Genomic DNA, 16,013 nt, shown 5'->3' with positions numbered 1-16,013 from the left:
CTGCAGGACAACATGGTTGGTAGAGACGGAACCGTTCAAACAGCACCATCAGAACAGGATACCTTGAAAGTTTACGGAAAAAAGAGTCATATTCTAACAGCATAACTAGATTCTATTGCGCCGGGCTTAAACTGGCGCTATCGGTAAACCGGACGACTGGGTCCTCCCGTGTTGACAAACTCCAATATGCCCAGTATTGTACTACGAACCAATCCGAGCGTTCACTGCTACAACAGCATTCCATACGCTATTCAATCTTCGTTTCGTACATTGCTCATTACCGTGAGTGCATTTATGCAACCCACTCACCGCCAAGCCAGCGGTTGAAGAAGTCCGACGAGGCCTCGGGCTGGTCCATGGGGACCATGTGTCCGGCGCCGTACAACTGCATGAAGGTGAAGTTGCCGCTGGACTTGACCTTTCCGTACTCCTCACCCTTACCAACGGTAAGACCCTTGACCTCGGCCTTGTTGAAGCTCTTCTGGCCAGGCCACTCAAGAGCCTCGGTCCAGGCACGGTTGCCGAGCCAGTTGCAGATGTAGTCAGCATCGCCAGCGTAGATGAGAACGGGGATCTTCTCGAGGAGGCCAGGAACGATGCGGTGGAAGGGTTGGAACCAGTCACCGGCGAAGAGGAAGTTGCGGTTGATGTCAAAGTTGCAGCTGTCGTAGCTGTCGACCTCAGCACCGAGGGCCTCCTTGACCTCATCCTGGTTGAGGTACTCACTGATCCAGCCAAGGGCAGAGTAGCAGAGGTTGCTGCTGTCCTCGCACTTGCCACGGATATCGTAGACGTTCTGGCCGGTGCGCTGGTAGGGGCCGATGAGGGCGTTGTTGCAGTAGATGCTGGCGGGAACGCAAGACCAGACGCTGCCAGAGTCGTAGCAGTTCTTGATCAGGCTTTGGCAACGGGGGAGAGCGTTGTCCATGGCCTGGCACTCGCCCTCGTCGAGAACAGCCTTGTAGCCACCCTCACCGCAAGCCATGGGGCGGTAGTATCCGTACTGGGTCCAGCCGTCGGTGAGACCGTTGCCGATCAGGACACTCTTGAGGTTGATGTTGCGGTCCTCGTGGGAGAGGATTTCAGAGGCGAAGACGGGGATGTAGTGGCCGGCGTACGACTCGCCAGCAATGTGGAAGTCCTGCTTGGCGTACTCGGGGAACTGGTGGAAGAAGAGGGACATGAGAGCGTAGACGTCCTTGCCGGCAGCGACCGTGTTGGAGACGGAGGAACCAGAGTAGGAGTAGCCGACGTTGACGGGCTGGTCGAGGAAGATGACGGAGGCGTTGTTGTTCCACGACCACTCGTTGTTGACAATCTTGAGCTTCTTGTCGATGGAAGCGGGGCCGAGCTCCATGAAGAGACCAGTCAGGGAAGAGCAGCCAGGGCCACCGTTGAGCCAAAGAACGACGGGGTCGTTCTTGGGGTCATTGCGAGACTCGAAGAACCCTGTGATAAGGTTAGAAACGGCTCCAAACGGACATATACAATACAATGTATCGAGCGGGCTGGCTTACAGTAGAAGAGATGCTTGTCGTTCTCCTCATCATCGAGGTATCCGCTGTACTGCTTGACCTTGTCGACGCCGAGAGCGGAGGGGTCGACCTTCTTGGCGCGAAGGTTGAAGTTCTTGAGGTCACCGCCAATCTTGCGGTGCTTCTCGCCATCCTTCTCGACCCACATGCCTTGGACATCGGCGCCCTTGACAACGTGGTCCCACTTCTTATCGGACTTGCGGTGGTGAGGCTTGGGCTTGGTGGCCTGGGCGGTCTTCTTGAAGGACTCGACGGCCTCGGGAGCGAGGAGGGTGATCTCGTCCCAAACGGCCTTGGCCTCGGAGGTCATCTTGCCGAACTTGTCCTCGAAAGCCGAGAGCCAGTTCTCGCCGGTGGTCTTAATGGAGTCAAAGGGGCTGTCCTGGCCGCCAAGGACCTGCTGGTCCAAGGCGAGGGCGGTGGAGGCCGCGCCGAGGACGAGGGCGGAGGTTGAGAACCTCATGATGGGCAGTCAACTCGATTGATGGAGCACTGACGATGAAATCGAAATCAGATAAGATGAAATGAGATGACTATGGGAAGGGGAAGAAAGTAGAGATGGCGGAGGGAGAGGAGGTTGTAGATGGGAGGTTGAAAGAGAATGAGAGGAAGAGGGAGCTCGGAGGAAGTGTGACAGGCGACAGGCAGGAAGCTCGCGGACGTAATAAATGAAACATGACGGAGGCGGGCGGGTTGGCTGGGTGCTCTGCCGCATACTCTGGGTGCTTGGGGGTGGGGGGAGACCCAGAGAGAAGAGGTGCACAGCTTGTCACTGCTGCTGCCATCGGGGCTGGGGTGCGTTGGCCGAGCTGGGTCGCGCTACCGCTGTCGCAGGCTCGCAGCAGAAATGGCAACGACACAACTCAAGCAACAGCTCTACGGATACGGATACCTACACAAACCGCGTGGGCCACCCTCAATGCACAGGTTGCTGTGGGGAGCTCCAGCTCACAATGCAGAGAAACGACTGGCTCGTGAGCTCCTCAAGGGTTGGCCAAACGATAGTCGGGAAACACTGTCCACCTGATCCCCGCGCCTCGGACGCTAGAGAAGGGAACCTGCCTGTTGCAGATCTGCTAACAGACTCTCACTCATCGATGCACAGCATTCTGATAAGCCGGTACGTTTCCTCGCCGTCCCTCGCTCTTCGCCAGCCCTGCTTCGTCTGCGTCATGTCAGGTACCGCCGTACCGCTTGGCAATCACCTCAGGCACCACCTCACAATCCCACGGCCAGGAACCTGTGCCTGGACCTGGGACCTTTTGCTGCGGAGGTTCCATAATTCTTCCTCGCTGATAAGCTGATGCCACCATCCCATTCGCCCGGCTTAAGGTAGCCATTCCAAACCAAACGGGAGGGATCTCACGTTCAGCGAAATCCACCATTAACGCTCCAAACGCAAACTGCAAGACCGGACGCCCCAGTAACAAGTCCATCTTCGAGCTGGCGGTGTTGTCGGTGTATCGAGGAACTTTGAAAGAAGGAAGATGGTGTTCGTACTAGACCTTTCGCAATTTTGCCTCATTCAGCCGCCGCTACCCACGCCTGCCACAACCCATTACTTTTCAGTGCGTTGGAACTGTTTCTCAATGCTGCCGGCGCGGCTTCAGTCAATCGCCAGCGAACTGCAACTGAATTTCGCTTGCCAAATGTCTTGTGTGCTGCTTACGGGCGCTATACTCGCCCACTTCTGAATACTAGCCTTTAGGCCATTCGTCTTCCTTCCTCTGAATACGTGCCTCACTATATTCGTAGTTTGTGTCAGTCCAGTAAGCCATCCTTCGTCGCGGCCAAGACATGACTTCATGTGGGTGGATCCTTCCCTGATATGTGCGAGAACCTCTTCGGCCGTCCAGATACCCACCCATCCATCCACCAATGCCATGCCGTTTCGCCCGATCGACTGAAAGGGTCTCAACGCAGACCTAGGTACTTTACCGTCAGGATTCAACTTCACGAATGTACTTCGACATTCATCCTCATATCCACCAGACTCTGTCTAGAAACGAGTCGTAGCAATCGCGGCACTGGCAACGTCCCCTTTCCTGACATCTCGGCATGCACTGGTAGGGTCGATTCGCCATCATAGTGAACTTGTTAGAATTTGCTATCATCTCCTGTGGGCTGTCGGCTATGTCTAGCCGTATGCCTTCACATACGTACTCCTTCCATCCATTCCATGGTCCGATAGCACGCCCACTAGCCAGACCAAAATATGGCATTGCCGCCATTGTTGCCCAATATCAGACCGTTTGTTGACTGTCCCAAAGCTGAAATCGTCACAACCTGCCGACTTGCCCAGAACGCCGCCTCCCACCCGGCCTGCTTATGAGCAGGCGGTCGAGACCCCGGAAGAGCAATGTCGTAGGCTTTGCCATCCAGCTCATGACTTGCGCGGCCGTATTCCCCTCGTTATCGCCGCCAATGTAGGCGAAGCACTCAAACACCCAATACGCATTAACTCCATCCCCGATACTGTACATAACTTGCGAGTTCCGTATACTGTGCTTTACAATTCTTTCGTTCGACTGTGGCGCTGCTCCTGTCATCTCGGATCGCGATTAGATTAACAACTCTGTGGTGGCTCGGGTATATCGATCGCTGGGAAATCTGCGTGAGCCACCACAGTCGTAGCTTTCCTGTGCCTGTGCCGCACCATTCGAATGTAGATGCCAGAATCGGCTCGTCTCGCTCAAAATCCCTGGTTTATCAGGTAGCTGCGTCGGCCGCTGGCATGGACGGGCTCGACGCTCGGTTCCGCCGAAAGAACTGGAAGGCATTCATGCGGAATCTACTAGATTTCTTCTTCACAACCTTGCCGCCTTCTGTTTTGCCCAAAGACCCGTTCGACAAGTGAGAGCCGTTGGCGTCGTAGTGAGGTCCGTTGGCGTCGTGATCCAGGAACGTAGACTCGGGCTTGACTTCGGCGAATGGCTTTGGCTCCGAGATCGTGGGTACGCCTGGAAGCTGCTCCGTCGACTCTCTGCTGACAATGCTAGTGCCTTGAGTGCTCGGCGACAGAGGCATCTTGCCGGTGGTGGCACTCGTTGCCTGTGAGGCCCAGTCCCCAGTGTACGGGCCCGTAGTGCTGCCGTCCGTCGTCTCGCTGCACCGCTGCTTGCCGTTATGGCCGTGATGATTGTCCGGCGAACTACTAGCCCTGTCCCTGCAGTGGAATGGATCGCTCGCTGCAAAGTCCGCCACGGAATCAAAAGACGTCACGATGCCGTTCACCTCCTTAGGGTCCTCCGGCTCCGGCATATCAGTGATGAGCGCTGTCGTGTGCTCCGAGCCCGCTGGCTCCTGGGACAGCCCATCATCTTCCTGCTTCAAGTCGTCAAGCAGCGGGGGCGGCATAGTAAGCTCGGTCAGAGGCGTCGTCACCCGCGGGGTCATGGAGTCTCTGCTTCCTTCAGGCCCGCCGGCCAAACTCATAGTTCGTGGGGAGAAGGCGCCGTCGTTGCGCAAAAGTCTCTTGCGGATAGGATCCTCCTTCGCCTGCTCTTCCCTGATCCGTTGCTCGAAAAGACCTTTATTGATTTCGAGCTCGTCAACTGTGTATTTCATTGCTGGCAAAATGTCCGCCACTCCCTGGAAAAGAGGGATGGCGAATAGGTTCATGAAGCTCAGCTGGGCCTTAGACAGTGAGATCAAGTCCTTCTTCGGAGGCGACAGGAGAGACGACGTAATTTCTAGCTCACTCTCCATGGAAGCTTGTCGAGAGAACTCGTCCGAAAGAATGTACATCCACTTCAGTGCGGTCTCGTGCTTCCTTGCCTATAAGCCGTTGGGTTAGTAGTCGAACTTGAACACGAGAAATTGTGAACTACTGACCACGTTGCTGATGTCTGCACACTTGATGAGAAGTGAACATACGAGAGCCTTTTGCTCCTCTTGCATACGACCATTCCAACCATCAGTTGTGTTGTCGACGTCCAGTTTGTCCTGGGTATCTCCGAGCCTTTTCATGTAATCAAAGTGCAGGCCCATGTCCGTGGCAAGGATGGAGCTGATCATAAGGTGCCGCATCTTGGTATCTTCGAAAGCGCTTGGCCAATATCGCCGAAGGATCTGTGAGTAGGCGGCGCAATGGAACGACTCGAGCACGGATCGATCATTGTACAACTGTGCCAGAGGGGCATTGAGAGTGACCAAAAATCCGTTGTTGACACCTGGGTGGCCTACATCATGTCCGATTGCCGTAATCAAAAGCGTCAAGCCGTCAAACGGATGGAGCAGCTTTGCCATTGGGGAGCTCTGCGGTGGATCTTGATCCACCAAGGGATCGGCGGGATATGGCGCAAGAATACCAACACGAACCAGGAAGTGAAAAGTAGCCTGTAGAACATCAACAACATGGCGGAAGTTATGATAAGGAACAAAATTGTTGTATGCAGCCCGGCAAGCGACCAGAAAGCTTATGAGTTGGTCTAGTCAAATCGTCAGCAGCCGTCCGCGCATGGCTTATGTAGGCGCAATGTACTCACCTGTCGGTATCCGCCAGCGATCCAACTCGGGCATTGTCAAGGCATGCTTGAACATCACCATGGCCGCAACAAGGAGCTCGTCATCTGTGAAACTGTGCGCGCAAAAGTGCCACTGAACAACGGCGGCAGCGACAGCAGCTTGGCGATCGGTGGAAACGGCAATGCTAACGTTGGAGATCCGATCGTCGTCAGAATCCGCGCCTGACCGACAGATGCCCCTCATGAGACCGGATACCATGGCTTCCCTGAGGTAGGAAAACGGTTTCTCCTCGTTCACCCCAACCCATGACCGTTTTCTGCCGCGCCGTACTTCGAGCATTTCCTGCTGTTCACGGGCCGCATCCTTATGCGCCCGATAAGCATGGATCTCGAGACTCGTGATGCATTTGAGGTGTAAAGGGCTGATGATGACGTCCACGGCTCCTAGGTCTAGGCACCGAATGATCAGGCGTCGGTCCACTGACGCCGAAGACTTGGGTTTCGCATCGTCGCTAGCCGGAATCGTTGCGCTACCATACTCGGTAGGCGAAAAGCTCACAATGGGTATCGGCACGATCAGCTTTGATAAGCTGCGCAGATGCGACTCGGTCATGATCCTTTGCAGCAATTTGAGGCCGTAGACATCCTCCTCGGGAGTGTGAATGTTGATGTCAGCGGTAGTCGGGCGGGAGTGCGGCGATGGTGATCTAGACCGAGACCGGATTCTAGGTAGCCGTTCGTCGTGGGGCACATCGATTAGAACCAGAGTTGGCGTAAGGTCCATCATAGACTCGTCCGAAAGCTGGAAGAGGGTAGATATGCAGGCCGAGCCTGTGGAACAAAGATAAACTGAACATATAATTAGTACACGATGCCACGAGTGTTAGATATTCAGTCTGAGCCTACCTTCTCCAAAAGTGTCCAGTAGCAGATCTGCATCCTTCTGAATATCATCATCCTCCTGCACGACGGAGTCGGCAGCGTCTAGTGGCTGATCATTTTGCGTATTAGGTCGGATAAGCCTGTCCTGGCGAACCTGGCGGTTCACGTAGACGACATGGCAAGTGGCATTGTCCATCATGGCTTTAGGGAGCAACCAGTCTCGCGACCGGAGCGCTCTGGCCACAAGGGCAAAGAAGATCTACGAGCGTAACGATGCGATTGATCAAACTTGCAATTCTTGAGCTTTCGCAGCGGGACAAGTCGAGGACGGCGACCCAGTCCTGTCGAGAAGCAGCACGGTGGCGCAACGCCTTCGGTGTCCAGGTAGATGGGCAATGCGCAACGAATGATTCAATGAAGCAGGCTTCGTGATAAAGTCGTCGAGATTGGAAGGCAAGATGTGATCGGGGTGTCGACCAGGAATCTCATGAATGGTACTTCACCAAGTGCGGGCGAGGAAGCAGCGGTAGCGCGGTGGTTCCGACGGTCACCAGGATTGGCATCGATGGTAGTCGCACGAAATCGGATTGGCCGAGATCATGGACGTGATGTTTGTTCCTAAAGTCGAGGCGTGTACGGATCCTTTTGGGTTTTTGTGTGAGTAGGGGCGATCGAGAGAGGGGGGATTTGTCGTTTCGCAGTTGCGGGTACCGTCGCGCGGAAAGTTCGCATGTACTCGAGACGAAGGGTGGAGGCTTCGGTATGCTGGCGCTGTTGATAACGAGCAAAGTCTTTTTTTTTTTGGTCAGTCTGGCATAGGAGGAGAATGAGAGGAGGAAAAGATTGCAGAATTGGGCGACAGAGAAGCGGAGCACAAGAGAGAAGCGACGACAAGTGTACGTGATATCATGAAGGGTAGGCTACGTACAACAAGGGCTGGGACGAACGGGCGTGAAGTGGGAAGAAAGGAAAGAGGGCGACTGGGCGGCCAGCTGGGACGGGGAGGATTGGAGTTTGGGTCCTTGGAGGACTGGGACTGGGAGGAGAGTACGAAAGTACAATGGACCGGGTCGAGTACGAAATTGTTAAGCAACGCAAGGGGGGGTGGGTGGATGTACCGGGTGCGAAAGAGGGCCTCGAGTGAGTGGGAGACAGACAGCCCAGACGGGGACGGGAGGAGAGACAACGGGAGAGACGAGAGAGACAGCCCCAGGCTCTGCCCTGAGAGGTGGTTGCAGTTGCAGTTGCGGGTGCGGGTGCGGGTGCGGGTGCGGGTGCGGGTGCGGTGCAGGTTGCGGCAAGCAGCCTCGGGCAAGGTCAGTAAGTACCTAGCACCAGCACCAGCAGTAGAAGCACACAATAGGTAGCAAGCAGCAGCAGCAGCAGCAGCAGGCACTGGGAATGTGTGGTGTGCGTGTGAGGTGTGGAGGGTGTATGGGTTGGGTGGGTAGGTGGGCAGAAAAGGGCACCATGGGCGTACGCACCACGCAGCAGGTACTCCGTACTTCCAGTAGATGAGAGCGTACTCCCAAGTTGGCCCTAAAAATTGCTGCTTGCGAAAGGAAGGAAAAAAAAAAAGACGGGAAAAAAAGACTGCCGAGATCGAGAAGGCCAGGTAAAGTAATGTACGTTATCGAGTACAAGCACCTTGCTTTGCCTGTGCCTTTCCACTTCCACCTCACCTCAGTGCATACCTCACAGTCACCATTGTAATAACTGCCATCTCTCAGCAACGGCAAGGCACCTGAGAGACCAACTCACGAGACCCAAGTTTACCATGAGTTGGGAGGTCATTGTACCGACTACAGAGTGTAGGCCGTGCATGCCCTCCCACCACCCTACCTAAGGTAACATACCCTAGGTACCCAGATTCCGGTGACAGAACGGGATCGCAAGTATTATTACATACTTTGCCCAACAAAGCAAGGCGGGAGAGAACAAGAAACAGAACTCGAAGCTCTCTAAACTATGGAAAAGCTAGAGGAGTGTAACTTGACTCCGGGCTAGCATGGTAACATGCACTCACCACAGACAGAGTCTTTTCTTCTTGTGCCCTGAAGTGGCGACGTAAAGTTTGATCGAATGAGTAAGTGAGGTGGGGGAGGCGACTGAGTCCTCGGCACTAAGAGTGTTTGTGGTGTTGGCGTCTTTTTTATTTCTCTAGTCCAGTTTCTGAAGAATGGGAGCTCTTTTTTCGTCATCTTCTCTTTGCCGGCAGTCTATCTACCGGGCCACGCAGACGTACCAAGGAACATGAGATATCATGTCAAGGAAATGTAGCGCTCCGGTCCAGTGTCTGTGAGATTTTTCTGGAGAAGCAAACGGACTAGCCAAAAGAAACGAGGCGAGAAACAGGTGAGGAAATTGCGAATGCGGCTCAGATTGACATAGGAGCAGAAAGAGTAGATGGTGGCGGTTGTAAGCAATCCAATGACAGGCAACTGGGACTCGGAGGTGTGTGGAAGGTGTGAATCCGGTGAGGTGTATGATGCAAGTTGGTATGCTTCGTGTGTGGAGTGCACCATATACCTGTAGCCTTCCATGATGACGGAAGGAATGGAAGCCCGAGTCTTTTCTCCCCACAAGGTACGGACATCTTACACTGTACCTTACTTGCCTACACTCAGAGGACGAGGTCACTTCGAATCAGGTCTGGCGTGGCCTCTTCTACTTTAGCGTAAGTTGCGCCTGTCTTCCAGAGCCAAGGATTGCTCTGCGCTGCGAACTTGGGAGGAGTGGATGGAAGTAGAGAAAAGCGCCAAAAAAAAAAAGCATGCCGGTAACCCATATGACAACCCAGGCATCTGCTTGTTGCTCTTTCTCCCAGAATAGGGACAGAAAGAATGGAAAGAGAAGGAAATATGTCCAGTCGAAACCCCAGTAGGTGATTGACCCAGTAACGCCGGAGTAGGAGAGGTGAAGACAGAGACATCTCCAGCCCAAATAGCTCAGCTCGGACCAAACACTCCATAATTCCGTGCTGGTTTTCAATTCCGATCCTAGTTTCGTGAGTGAGAAAAGAAGGAAAGAGCCTAGGTTCACTGCGGCCTCGAGACAGGAGTGTTGAATGTGACTGCAACGCCAGATGAGCCAGGGCACGGCTGGGCTTCCAAGCGACATGCTTCAGACCACCGATACCTTACCTTAGCTTGGAGTCAAGAAAGGGGCGCTTATTGGGAACAAGTCTCTCTGGTGACGGTTCTGTCTCTGCCCTTTTCTTCTCGCTTAAGAATCTGGCGCAGATGCAACAGAAGCATTCCCTCCGGCCCAAGATTCGTCACAAACAACGGCATGCCAAGACGGGCAGCTCTAGATCCGACCCTTGTTCGTGTTGACTGTATTCTGCAAAGCATGTATCGCCGTGCCGAGCATGGAGTTGTCTTGCGCAGGTACTAAATATCAACGTAATTCGACTCGGACCAAAAGTCGACAGCAAAAACAGATCGAAAGCACGGAGCGTGAGTGGAAATACGATGAATGCGGGCCAAGGACAAAGCGGACAATTAGAGACCTATTCGACCGAGTTATCTGATAGGCATCCCGCGCTGAGACGCACAGAGCGAAGGTGCCGGACGGCTAGCGCTCGTGCTGAATAGCCTGGTAGGCAGCTGGCCGGCCGGAAATCAAGTGCTAGTAGTGTCCGTAGGCTGTAGCAGCGTAGAGTAGGCTCAGGTCAGGGCCTGGGGTGCAAGGCAAGGCGGAGGGAATACTTTGTCGGACTCAGAATGTCAGTGCCCGTCGGAATCAGAATGTCAGATCTGGATTCAGACAAGCCCAAGCCCCTGGCAGGCATGGGACGATGACGGAGGGGGGGGAGAAGATACTTGCAGAAGGGTACCTTGTCCCGCAGTGGCTGACCAACCTGCGTATCCATTCCTGTGGGTAGGTGCCGATGGTCGTCAAACTCTCGCCCTGTGTTCACTCCAGAAAGCTATGAGCGTGTCAGCTTTTTAACATTGGAGGAGCGACTGGTGGTGATGGACTCATCTGAATTATTGATGGAGGGATAATATGAAATGGATGGGCGAATGATTTGGCCGTGGTAAGGTCGACGTAGTTGGTGAGATTGTAGTGCGAGGCAATGCATCACTGATCGGCCGCTGCAGTTTTCGGGCTGGTGGTGCTTATCTCATGTGTGTGAGGGGGGCCAGCAGGGCAGCGACGAGCAGGCAAGGGGCCAGCGGCGGGGGAAAGGGACAGGGTCCTGCGTCCACTCTTCTGGCCGCCTTCTCGAACATCGATCGAAAGTGTGGAAGCCCACGAAGCCTTCTTCGGAGCCACTTTGCCATGCAGTCGAGGGGCGCACCGGGGATGGCGACTGGAACCACTGGGAACAGGGTTTGCAGGGGAGAAGCACGTCAAAAGCAAGGGCAGGGGGAGGGGGTCGGCGTCCGTGGAAGGTGGAAGGTGGAAGGTAGCGCATCCGTACCCCGGTACCTTGACCAATCCCGTCGACCACCTCTCTGCTATGTTCTGTGCCTCAGGCAAGAAATCCATGTAAGGCAAGGTGCCTCTCCAGGTCGAGGTATCGCGGTACCTCTCCAAGTCGCGGGTACTACCTCAGGCTCCCACCCTTCTCCCCCCAAAGTCAGGTAAGAAGCACCCAGGTAAGGTAGGCAAGAAGGGAAGGGCACGAGGGGTGGAAAGAAGCACCTGAGCGTCTGCGCCGTGGCACACCGGCACCCACCTTCCCGCCCGCCGCCGTCTCTGACTGGCGCAACCATCTGCTGGATGACGCCTTGGTGGCTGCTTCCATTTTGAACCCGCCTGCGAGCTGCGAGGCGTGCATGCCGTTCTGAGACGCGTTCCTCGACCCTCGAGACGAGACTTCAACAGCCACGATCGCATAGCAATTTTTCGACGCACCTCGAGCAGGTGCACAGGCAAGCCACCTACCTACCTCGGTGACTAAGGTCGATCATCGGAAGGTTCTCAAGGTGACGAACCCAAAAGTCTCGCAATCCGGGTCGTGGCTTCCATTCCCACCTTGTACAACAGATGCAGGAGACGGGAGTGAAGATACCTACCTACCTACCTTATATGACTCAACCCTTAACCTCAATTCCCCAACCCTCAACTCAGCAACCAGGCAGACGGGTGGCATGGCCCAGGTACGCACATACGCACCCAGCCCGACTGCTGGGAACGCACGAGAATGAGCAAGCATTGAGTCGTCCTCCTTCCCCTCCGTGCGGTCGCCGTGCGGGTGTCACTGTCAAACTTCAGAGCATACAGGCAAGCAAGCACCAAGCACGCAGATGGAATTTCTCAGAGGGAGCCGAAAGGTCGGTCCAGAACTCCAGCGTCCAAATGCACGTCGGTCATTCGTAAGCGCTGTCTATCTTTTACCTACCATGTAGATACCTAACTCAAGGTAGCTACGGATACGGAGCGCTGCATGCGATATCCCACGACATCCGACCTCCAACGCCCCCTGGTTGGACCCTGTATGAGTCTGCCACTGTGCAAAAAGCCCCAAAGAACCGTCCTGAACCATCTTGGGGTTCTTCCGCTGCATCCCCCAATCAACCTGAATAATGCGGAACCTCTGGCCAGGGAAGCGAAAGCAGGATTCGATACCACAATTCAGCCCACCAGGTTGGTAACTTGGGCTTGCAGTGCTCCACGCACATGGCATTTTGTGGTCTTCCAGGTTGCAAACTTGAGAATTCCAACTCCCTGCTATACAGCGCAGTAGTAGGTATCTTGTCTTCCATGCCATCTCGTTCCTAACCACCGCATCCGAACACTTCTAACACATATTGCCCTCTAGGCCAGCTAGCTTGCCCAGTTCCCTCCGTCTTTGGTCGATTGTCGCACTCTATTCCGTCGTACCCCTCTCAAGTACCCACCTGTGCCTTCAAGGTAGACGCTCTCGTCTCAAGTCGCCGTCATTACTGACGCTGCATGCGCTGGGTTCTGTCCGCCACAACTACTTCGGTTTTCGCTTCAACTCTGCAACCAAAGATCGCCATGACATCTGTATACACTCAAACACTCTCTACGTGTAGTTGCCCAATGCGCACCGCTCAATCAGCCGTTCATTGTGTTTATCGCCGTTACGCCCTGTTCAACTCTTCTCGCGAGATCTCATCCTTGGTACCGGCGGGTATCTGTAGGAAGATGCCCATCCATCTCCCTGGCCAAAAGGGTCGTTCTTGAGAAGCTCACGACTCGCACTGCCGATCCTCTCCTCGTGCGAGCTGGGTCCAGCCTGCCACGCAAGGAATCCACATGTTGCCCACTCCTCTCAGCACATAGCAATCATGGCAAACAAGGCCCGTAGGCCTGTGCCTGTGCTTGCCCTGATCGCAGATTGTTACCCACATGTCGCAATATCGCCGATGATCCATGATCCATTCCTTCTTCGTGTCTTCCAGAAGTAATGGAGAGACGGAGAAAGAACAAAAAGAAGCCTCACTCTGTACCCGCATCCATACGACTATCGTTTTTGTTTCCCTGTGGACTCCGCATACCTGACTGGTCCCTGGCCTGTCGTACGCCCGAGTTTACCCTGTCCCGCCCTGCCAGAGCTCGTCGTGGCTGGCTGAGCGTTCAACCCATCCCACTTTCACACACACACCTCATCCAATACACCAGCAGGAGTCGACAAAGCCTACGCGCATTCTCAGGTTGTTTCTTCGTGACGAGCGCCGTTGCCTGGCTCAACATCAGCAACATATTGACTCAAGAAGAACGTTCAACATGATGCGAAGTGGCTCGACGCGGTAATCAGACGGCAGGGAATCTACCGCTTATCTCGCACGTCCGCGGACGAGTACCAGACTGCAAGGACATTCCGTGCAACTGCGGCTGCAAACCCGCAGCTATCTGCAGTAGTGTAGTCAGTCGAGGCCCTCCTCCTCAGAGCCTGCACCGCCGAGATTTGATGTTCCCACAACTGGGTACATGCTGTTCAGAGTAGAGCGCTGTCCTCTCGCTTTCCTTTCATGGTTGGGCCAGAAACACTTGGTCACATTTGTCCCAACTTCCAATCAAGAGGGAAGGATTCCCATCACCACTCAACCTCGCAACGGGCTACTGCAATCGTTCCCACAGACATGGCCGTGACGGGGTTACTGCCTCGCTGATAGTTTCCGGGGGATGACCGAAGTTCCCCTTCTTACCTGCACGTCGGCGAAACTCCGGTATCCGAGGTCTGCTTTTGCAGAGAGGGCTGATGGGAGACACTGCTGCGTATGCTTCGTTCGAAGCCAACGTGTCACGTTTCGCTTCTAAGCCTGCCACTCACGACGCACAAAGCCAGATGGGCCCATTTGGCCTTACCCAACCCTTCTTATGATGGTAGAGTGGGAAGGGACTGTACCGTTTGCGACCAAAACAGAGGGGTTGAAAACGATACCGAATATGAAAACGATGGGCCGATGCATTTGGGTTCTTCCCATCTTTGACGGCAGAATCTTGACCGACACCGCTGCGCTCGGTGAGTCTTGTTCCTTAGCTTGCACGCGATGCCTGTGCATCTCGTCGACCTTCCTATAGAGTTATAGCTTCTCTCTCTTATCCGTCTCCCTAGCCTTGAGGTCAAGCCAGTGATATTTACGCACACTATGAGCTATTCTGTTGTCCATCTATCCAGATCATTTCACCTATATTCTGCACCCTTGGCAAATCCATGCTACTGGCTGCTTGAGTGTGCAAGCAGCAAGCCGCCGAGTCCTCCGGGGATTTGTCCATAGTGGGGGATGGCTTCAGCTCCTCGGTCAAAGCTCTTGGGCTCCTACGATGGTTCGCCGTGGGAGGAATCTCGCTGTCTGGGGCGAATAGCCTCCTGATCGTCCACGAGCAAGGCGGGCTGGTTCCTTTCACCTTTTCCCAGCCACCACGTGCAACTTCAGTCGTATCACCCCTGCAACCATGGTTCATCTCAGCTCTTGCCCACTTACCAATAGAAACTCAACCCGCCCCCAAAGATGGGATCTTCCAACCCCTCCGACTCATCGCTGGCCGACGTGGTTGGTACGTCTGTGGAAGACAGAGCAGTCTATACTCTATAGAGAAAGGAAGTGGTTGCATTCATCCCCTTGCAACCCCCTCACTCTCTCTACCTTAGTAGGGATACAACGGTGTCAATCCGACCACCCGACATGTTATCCCTAGATTGCCTTACTTCGGCTTTTGGGGGCCTAAAGTAACCCATCGCCGTTTCGACTTCGAATGCTTCTCGATAGTTTTTCTTTTGATTCTACTGTAGACACTAGAGGCACAAGCTGTACTGCCTGTCGGTCCTACGATTGTGCAGAGTCATGAGACTCCTAAATCAATGACTTACATGAGTTGCCAACAAATTGACATGACACCGGTTCCCCGCCTACTCAGATGCCCGGCCGTAGATTTCACTTCCGAGACTGGGTCGGCCTCAATCCCGCGCCCGCAGATCTGCGCCTGCGCCCGCGCCCTCCGAAAGCCATCTTCTGCCGGCCGAAATGCTGTCGTCCGTCTCCCGCACCTCTCACAATCACCGTCCACGATACCGAGGAGGAGGATGTAACGAGAGTCAGGCATCCTGACTACCTTGCCTTTCTTGCAATAGTGGCAAAAGACCTGATTAAGAGCCTCACTTGGACGACTCGTGATCACATCAAACCTCCGTCTTACACTTCTCTTCTGTGAATGGTCGTCTCGCCCGATGCTTGATGGTACTCTCCAAATTGACCAGGTCGGTACTCACGACTATGAGCTTCGGGGCTAGCTTCTCACCCAGCACCGGATCCCTTCTGCCCCCCCCCCCCCCCCCCCCTTACTGGACATGACTTCGGCGCATCGCACCATCCTGAGAACGTGCGCGCCTTGTTCCTGCACGCTGATCACCATTCGCTACATACTACTGATAGGGCAGGCAGATATCGCCATCACCCATGCTAATTTTGATAGAAATCACCCATTCAGAATGCTTGCTTTCTCCCCAGGCGCGCTGGTCAAGATCCTCGTTATCCCACACCCTCGCATGCCTCGGTATTCACAGCTGGTCGCGTGGCCATCAAAGGAAATTCCTCGAGTGGACAGGTGCGAAATGTGATATGATTAACAATATACTTTAGGTAGTGTCAGGTCTTCAAAGTTGCGCTTACGCTTTTCAAACCTGGCAAAGCGACATGAGCCTTGCATG

At 54.4% G+C, this 16,013-nt stretch overlaps 10 protein-coding genes across 10 annotated transcripts; 2 read left to right on the top strand and 8 right to left on the bottom strand.

Moving 5' to 3' along the window:
* Positions 1-292: 292 nt before the first annotated feature.
* On the bottom strand, positions 293-1,998 carry CLUP02_03399 (serine carboxypeptidase; the record flags this gene model as incomplete). The annotated part of the gene is made up of 2 exons (XM_049282421.1): positions 293-1,449; positions 1,518-1,998. 2 exons carry the CDS (start codon positions 1,996-1,998, stop codon positions 293-295), a joined length of 1,638 nt encoding a protein of 545 aa, XP_049139564.1.
* A 70-nt stretch (positions 1,999-2,068) lies between these two features.
* On the bottom strand, positions 2,069-4,084 carry CLUP02_03398 (uncharacterized protein; the record flags this gene model as incomplete). The annotated part of the gene is made up of 12 exons (XM_049282420.1): positions 2,069-2,153; positions 2,211-2,360; positions 2,434-2,466; positions 2,627-2,700; positions 2,758-2,827; positions 2,883-3,006; positions 3,098-3,176; positions 3,280-3,438; positions 3,501-3,534; positions 3,600-3,659; positions 3,736-3,805; positions 3,853-4,084. 12 exons carry the CDS (start codon positions 4,082-4,084, stop codon positions 2,069-2,071), a joined length of 1,170 nt encoding a protein of 389 aa, XP_049139563.1.
* A 160-nt stretch (positions 4,085-4,244) lies between these two features.
* Positions 4,245-7,082, bottom strand: CLUP02_03397 (3'5'-cyclic nucleotide phosphodiesterase; the record flags this gene model as incomplete). The annotated part of the gene is made up of 4 exons (XM_049282419.1): positions 4,245-5,312; positions 5,370-5,965; positions 6,023-6,832; positions 6,908-7,082. The coding sequence occupies 4 exons, from the start codon at positions 7,080-7,082 to the stop codon at positions 4,245-4,247; spliced, it is 2,649 nt and encodes an 882-aa protein (XP_049139562.1).
* A 286-nt stretch (positions 7,083-7,368) lies between these two features.
* On the bottom strand, positions 7,369-8,677 carry CLUP02_03396 (uncharacterized protein; the record flags this gene model as incomplete). The annotated part of the gene is made up of 3 exons (XM_049282418.1): positions 7,369-7,674; positions 7,812-7,919; positions 8,645-8,677. 3 exons carry the CDS (start codon positions 8,675-8,677, stop codon positions 7,369-7,371), a joined length of 447 nt encoding a protein of 148 aa, XP_049139561.1.
* Positions 8,678-8,886: 209 nt separating this feature from the next.
* Positions 8,887-9,084, bottom strand: CLUP02_03395 (uncharacterized protein; the record flags this gene model as incomplete). The annotated part of the gene is made up of 1 exon (XM_049282417.1): positions 8,887-9,084. One exon carries the CDS (start codon positions 9,082-9,084, stop codon positions 8,887-8,889), a length of 198 nt encoding a protein of 65 aa, XP_049139560.1.
* A 422-nt stretch (positions 9,085-9,506) lies between these two features.
* Positions 9,507-10,003, bottom strand: CLUP02_03394 (uncharacterized protein; the record flags this gene model as incomplete). Its single annotated transcript, XM_049282416.1, has 2 exons — positions 9,507-9,608; positions 9,668-10,003. The coding sequence occupies 2 exons, from the start codon at positions 10,001-10,003 to the stop codon at positions 9,507-9,509; spliced, it is 438 nt and encodes a 145-aa protein (XP_049139559.1).
* Positions 10,004-10,053: 50 nt separating this feature from the next.
* CLUP02_03393 (uncharacterized protein) lies at positions 10,054-10,236 on the bottom strand (the record flags this gene model as incomplete). Its single annotated transcript, XM_049282415.1, has 1 exon — positions 10,054-10,236. The coding sequence occupies one exon, from the start codon at positions 10,234-10,236 to the stop codon at positions 10,054-10,056; it is 183 nt and encodes a 60-aa protein (XP_049139558.1).
* Positions 10,237-10,513: 277 nt separating this feature from the next.
* On the bottom strand, positions 10,514-11,863 carry CLUP02_03392 (uncharacterized protein; the record flags this gene model as incomplete). The annotated part of the gene is made up of 6 exons (XM_049282414.1): positions 10,514-10,592; positions 10,654-10,814; positions 10,839-11,011; positions 11,098-11,438; positions 11,518-11,749; positions 11,830-11,863. The coding sequence occupies 6 exons, from the start codon at positions 11,861-11,863 to the stop codon at positions 10,514-10,516; spliced, it is 1,020 nt and encodes a 339-aa protein (XP_049139557.1).
* A 60-nt stretch (positions 11,864-11,923) lies between these two features.
* Positions 11,924-13,269, top strand: CLUP02_03391 (uncharacterized protein; the record flags this gene model as incomplete). The annotated part of the gene is made up of 5 exons (XM_049282413.1): positions 11,924-12,203; positions 12,262-12,580; positions 12,675-12,865; positions 12,895-13,079; positions 13,138-13,269. 5 exons carry the CDS (start codon positions 11,924-11,926, stop codon positions 13,267-13,269), a joined length of 1,107 nt encoding a protein of 368 aa, XP_049139556.1.
* Positions 13,270-15,762: 2,493 nt separating this feature from the next.
* CLUP02_03390 (uncharacterized protein) lies at positions 15,763-15,945 on the top strand (the record flags this gene model as incomplete). The annotated part of the gene is made up of 1 exon (XM_049282412.1): positions 15,763-15,945. The coding sequence occupies one exon, from the start codon at positions 15,763-15,765 to the stop codon at positions 15,943-15,945; it is 183 nt and encodes a 60-aa protein (XP_049139555.1).
* Between the last annotated feature and the right edge of the window lie 68 nt (positions 15,946-16,013).

This window comes from Colletotrichum lupini, chromosome 2, assembly GCF_023278565.1.
Source record: "Colletotrichum lupini chromosome 2, complete sequence".
In the NCBI taxonomy this organism is placed as follows: Eukaryota; Fungi; Ascomycota; class Sordariomycetes; order Glomerellales; family Glomerellaceae; genus Colletotrichum; species Colletotrichum lupini.
Note: the sequence above shows the minus strand (reverse complement) of the source record. Positions and strands in the feature narration are given on the sequence as shown.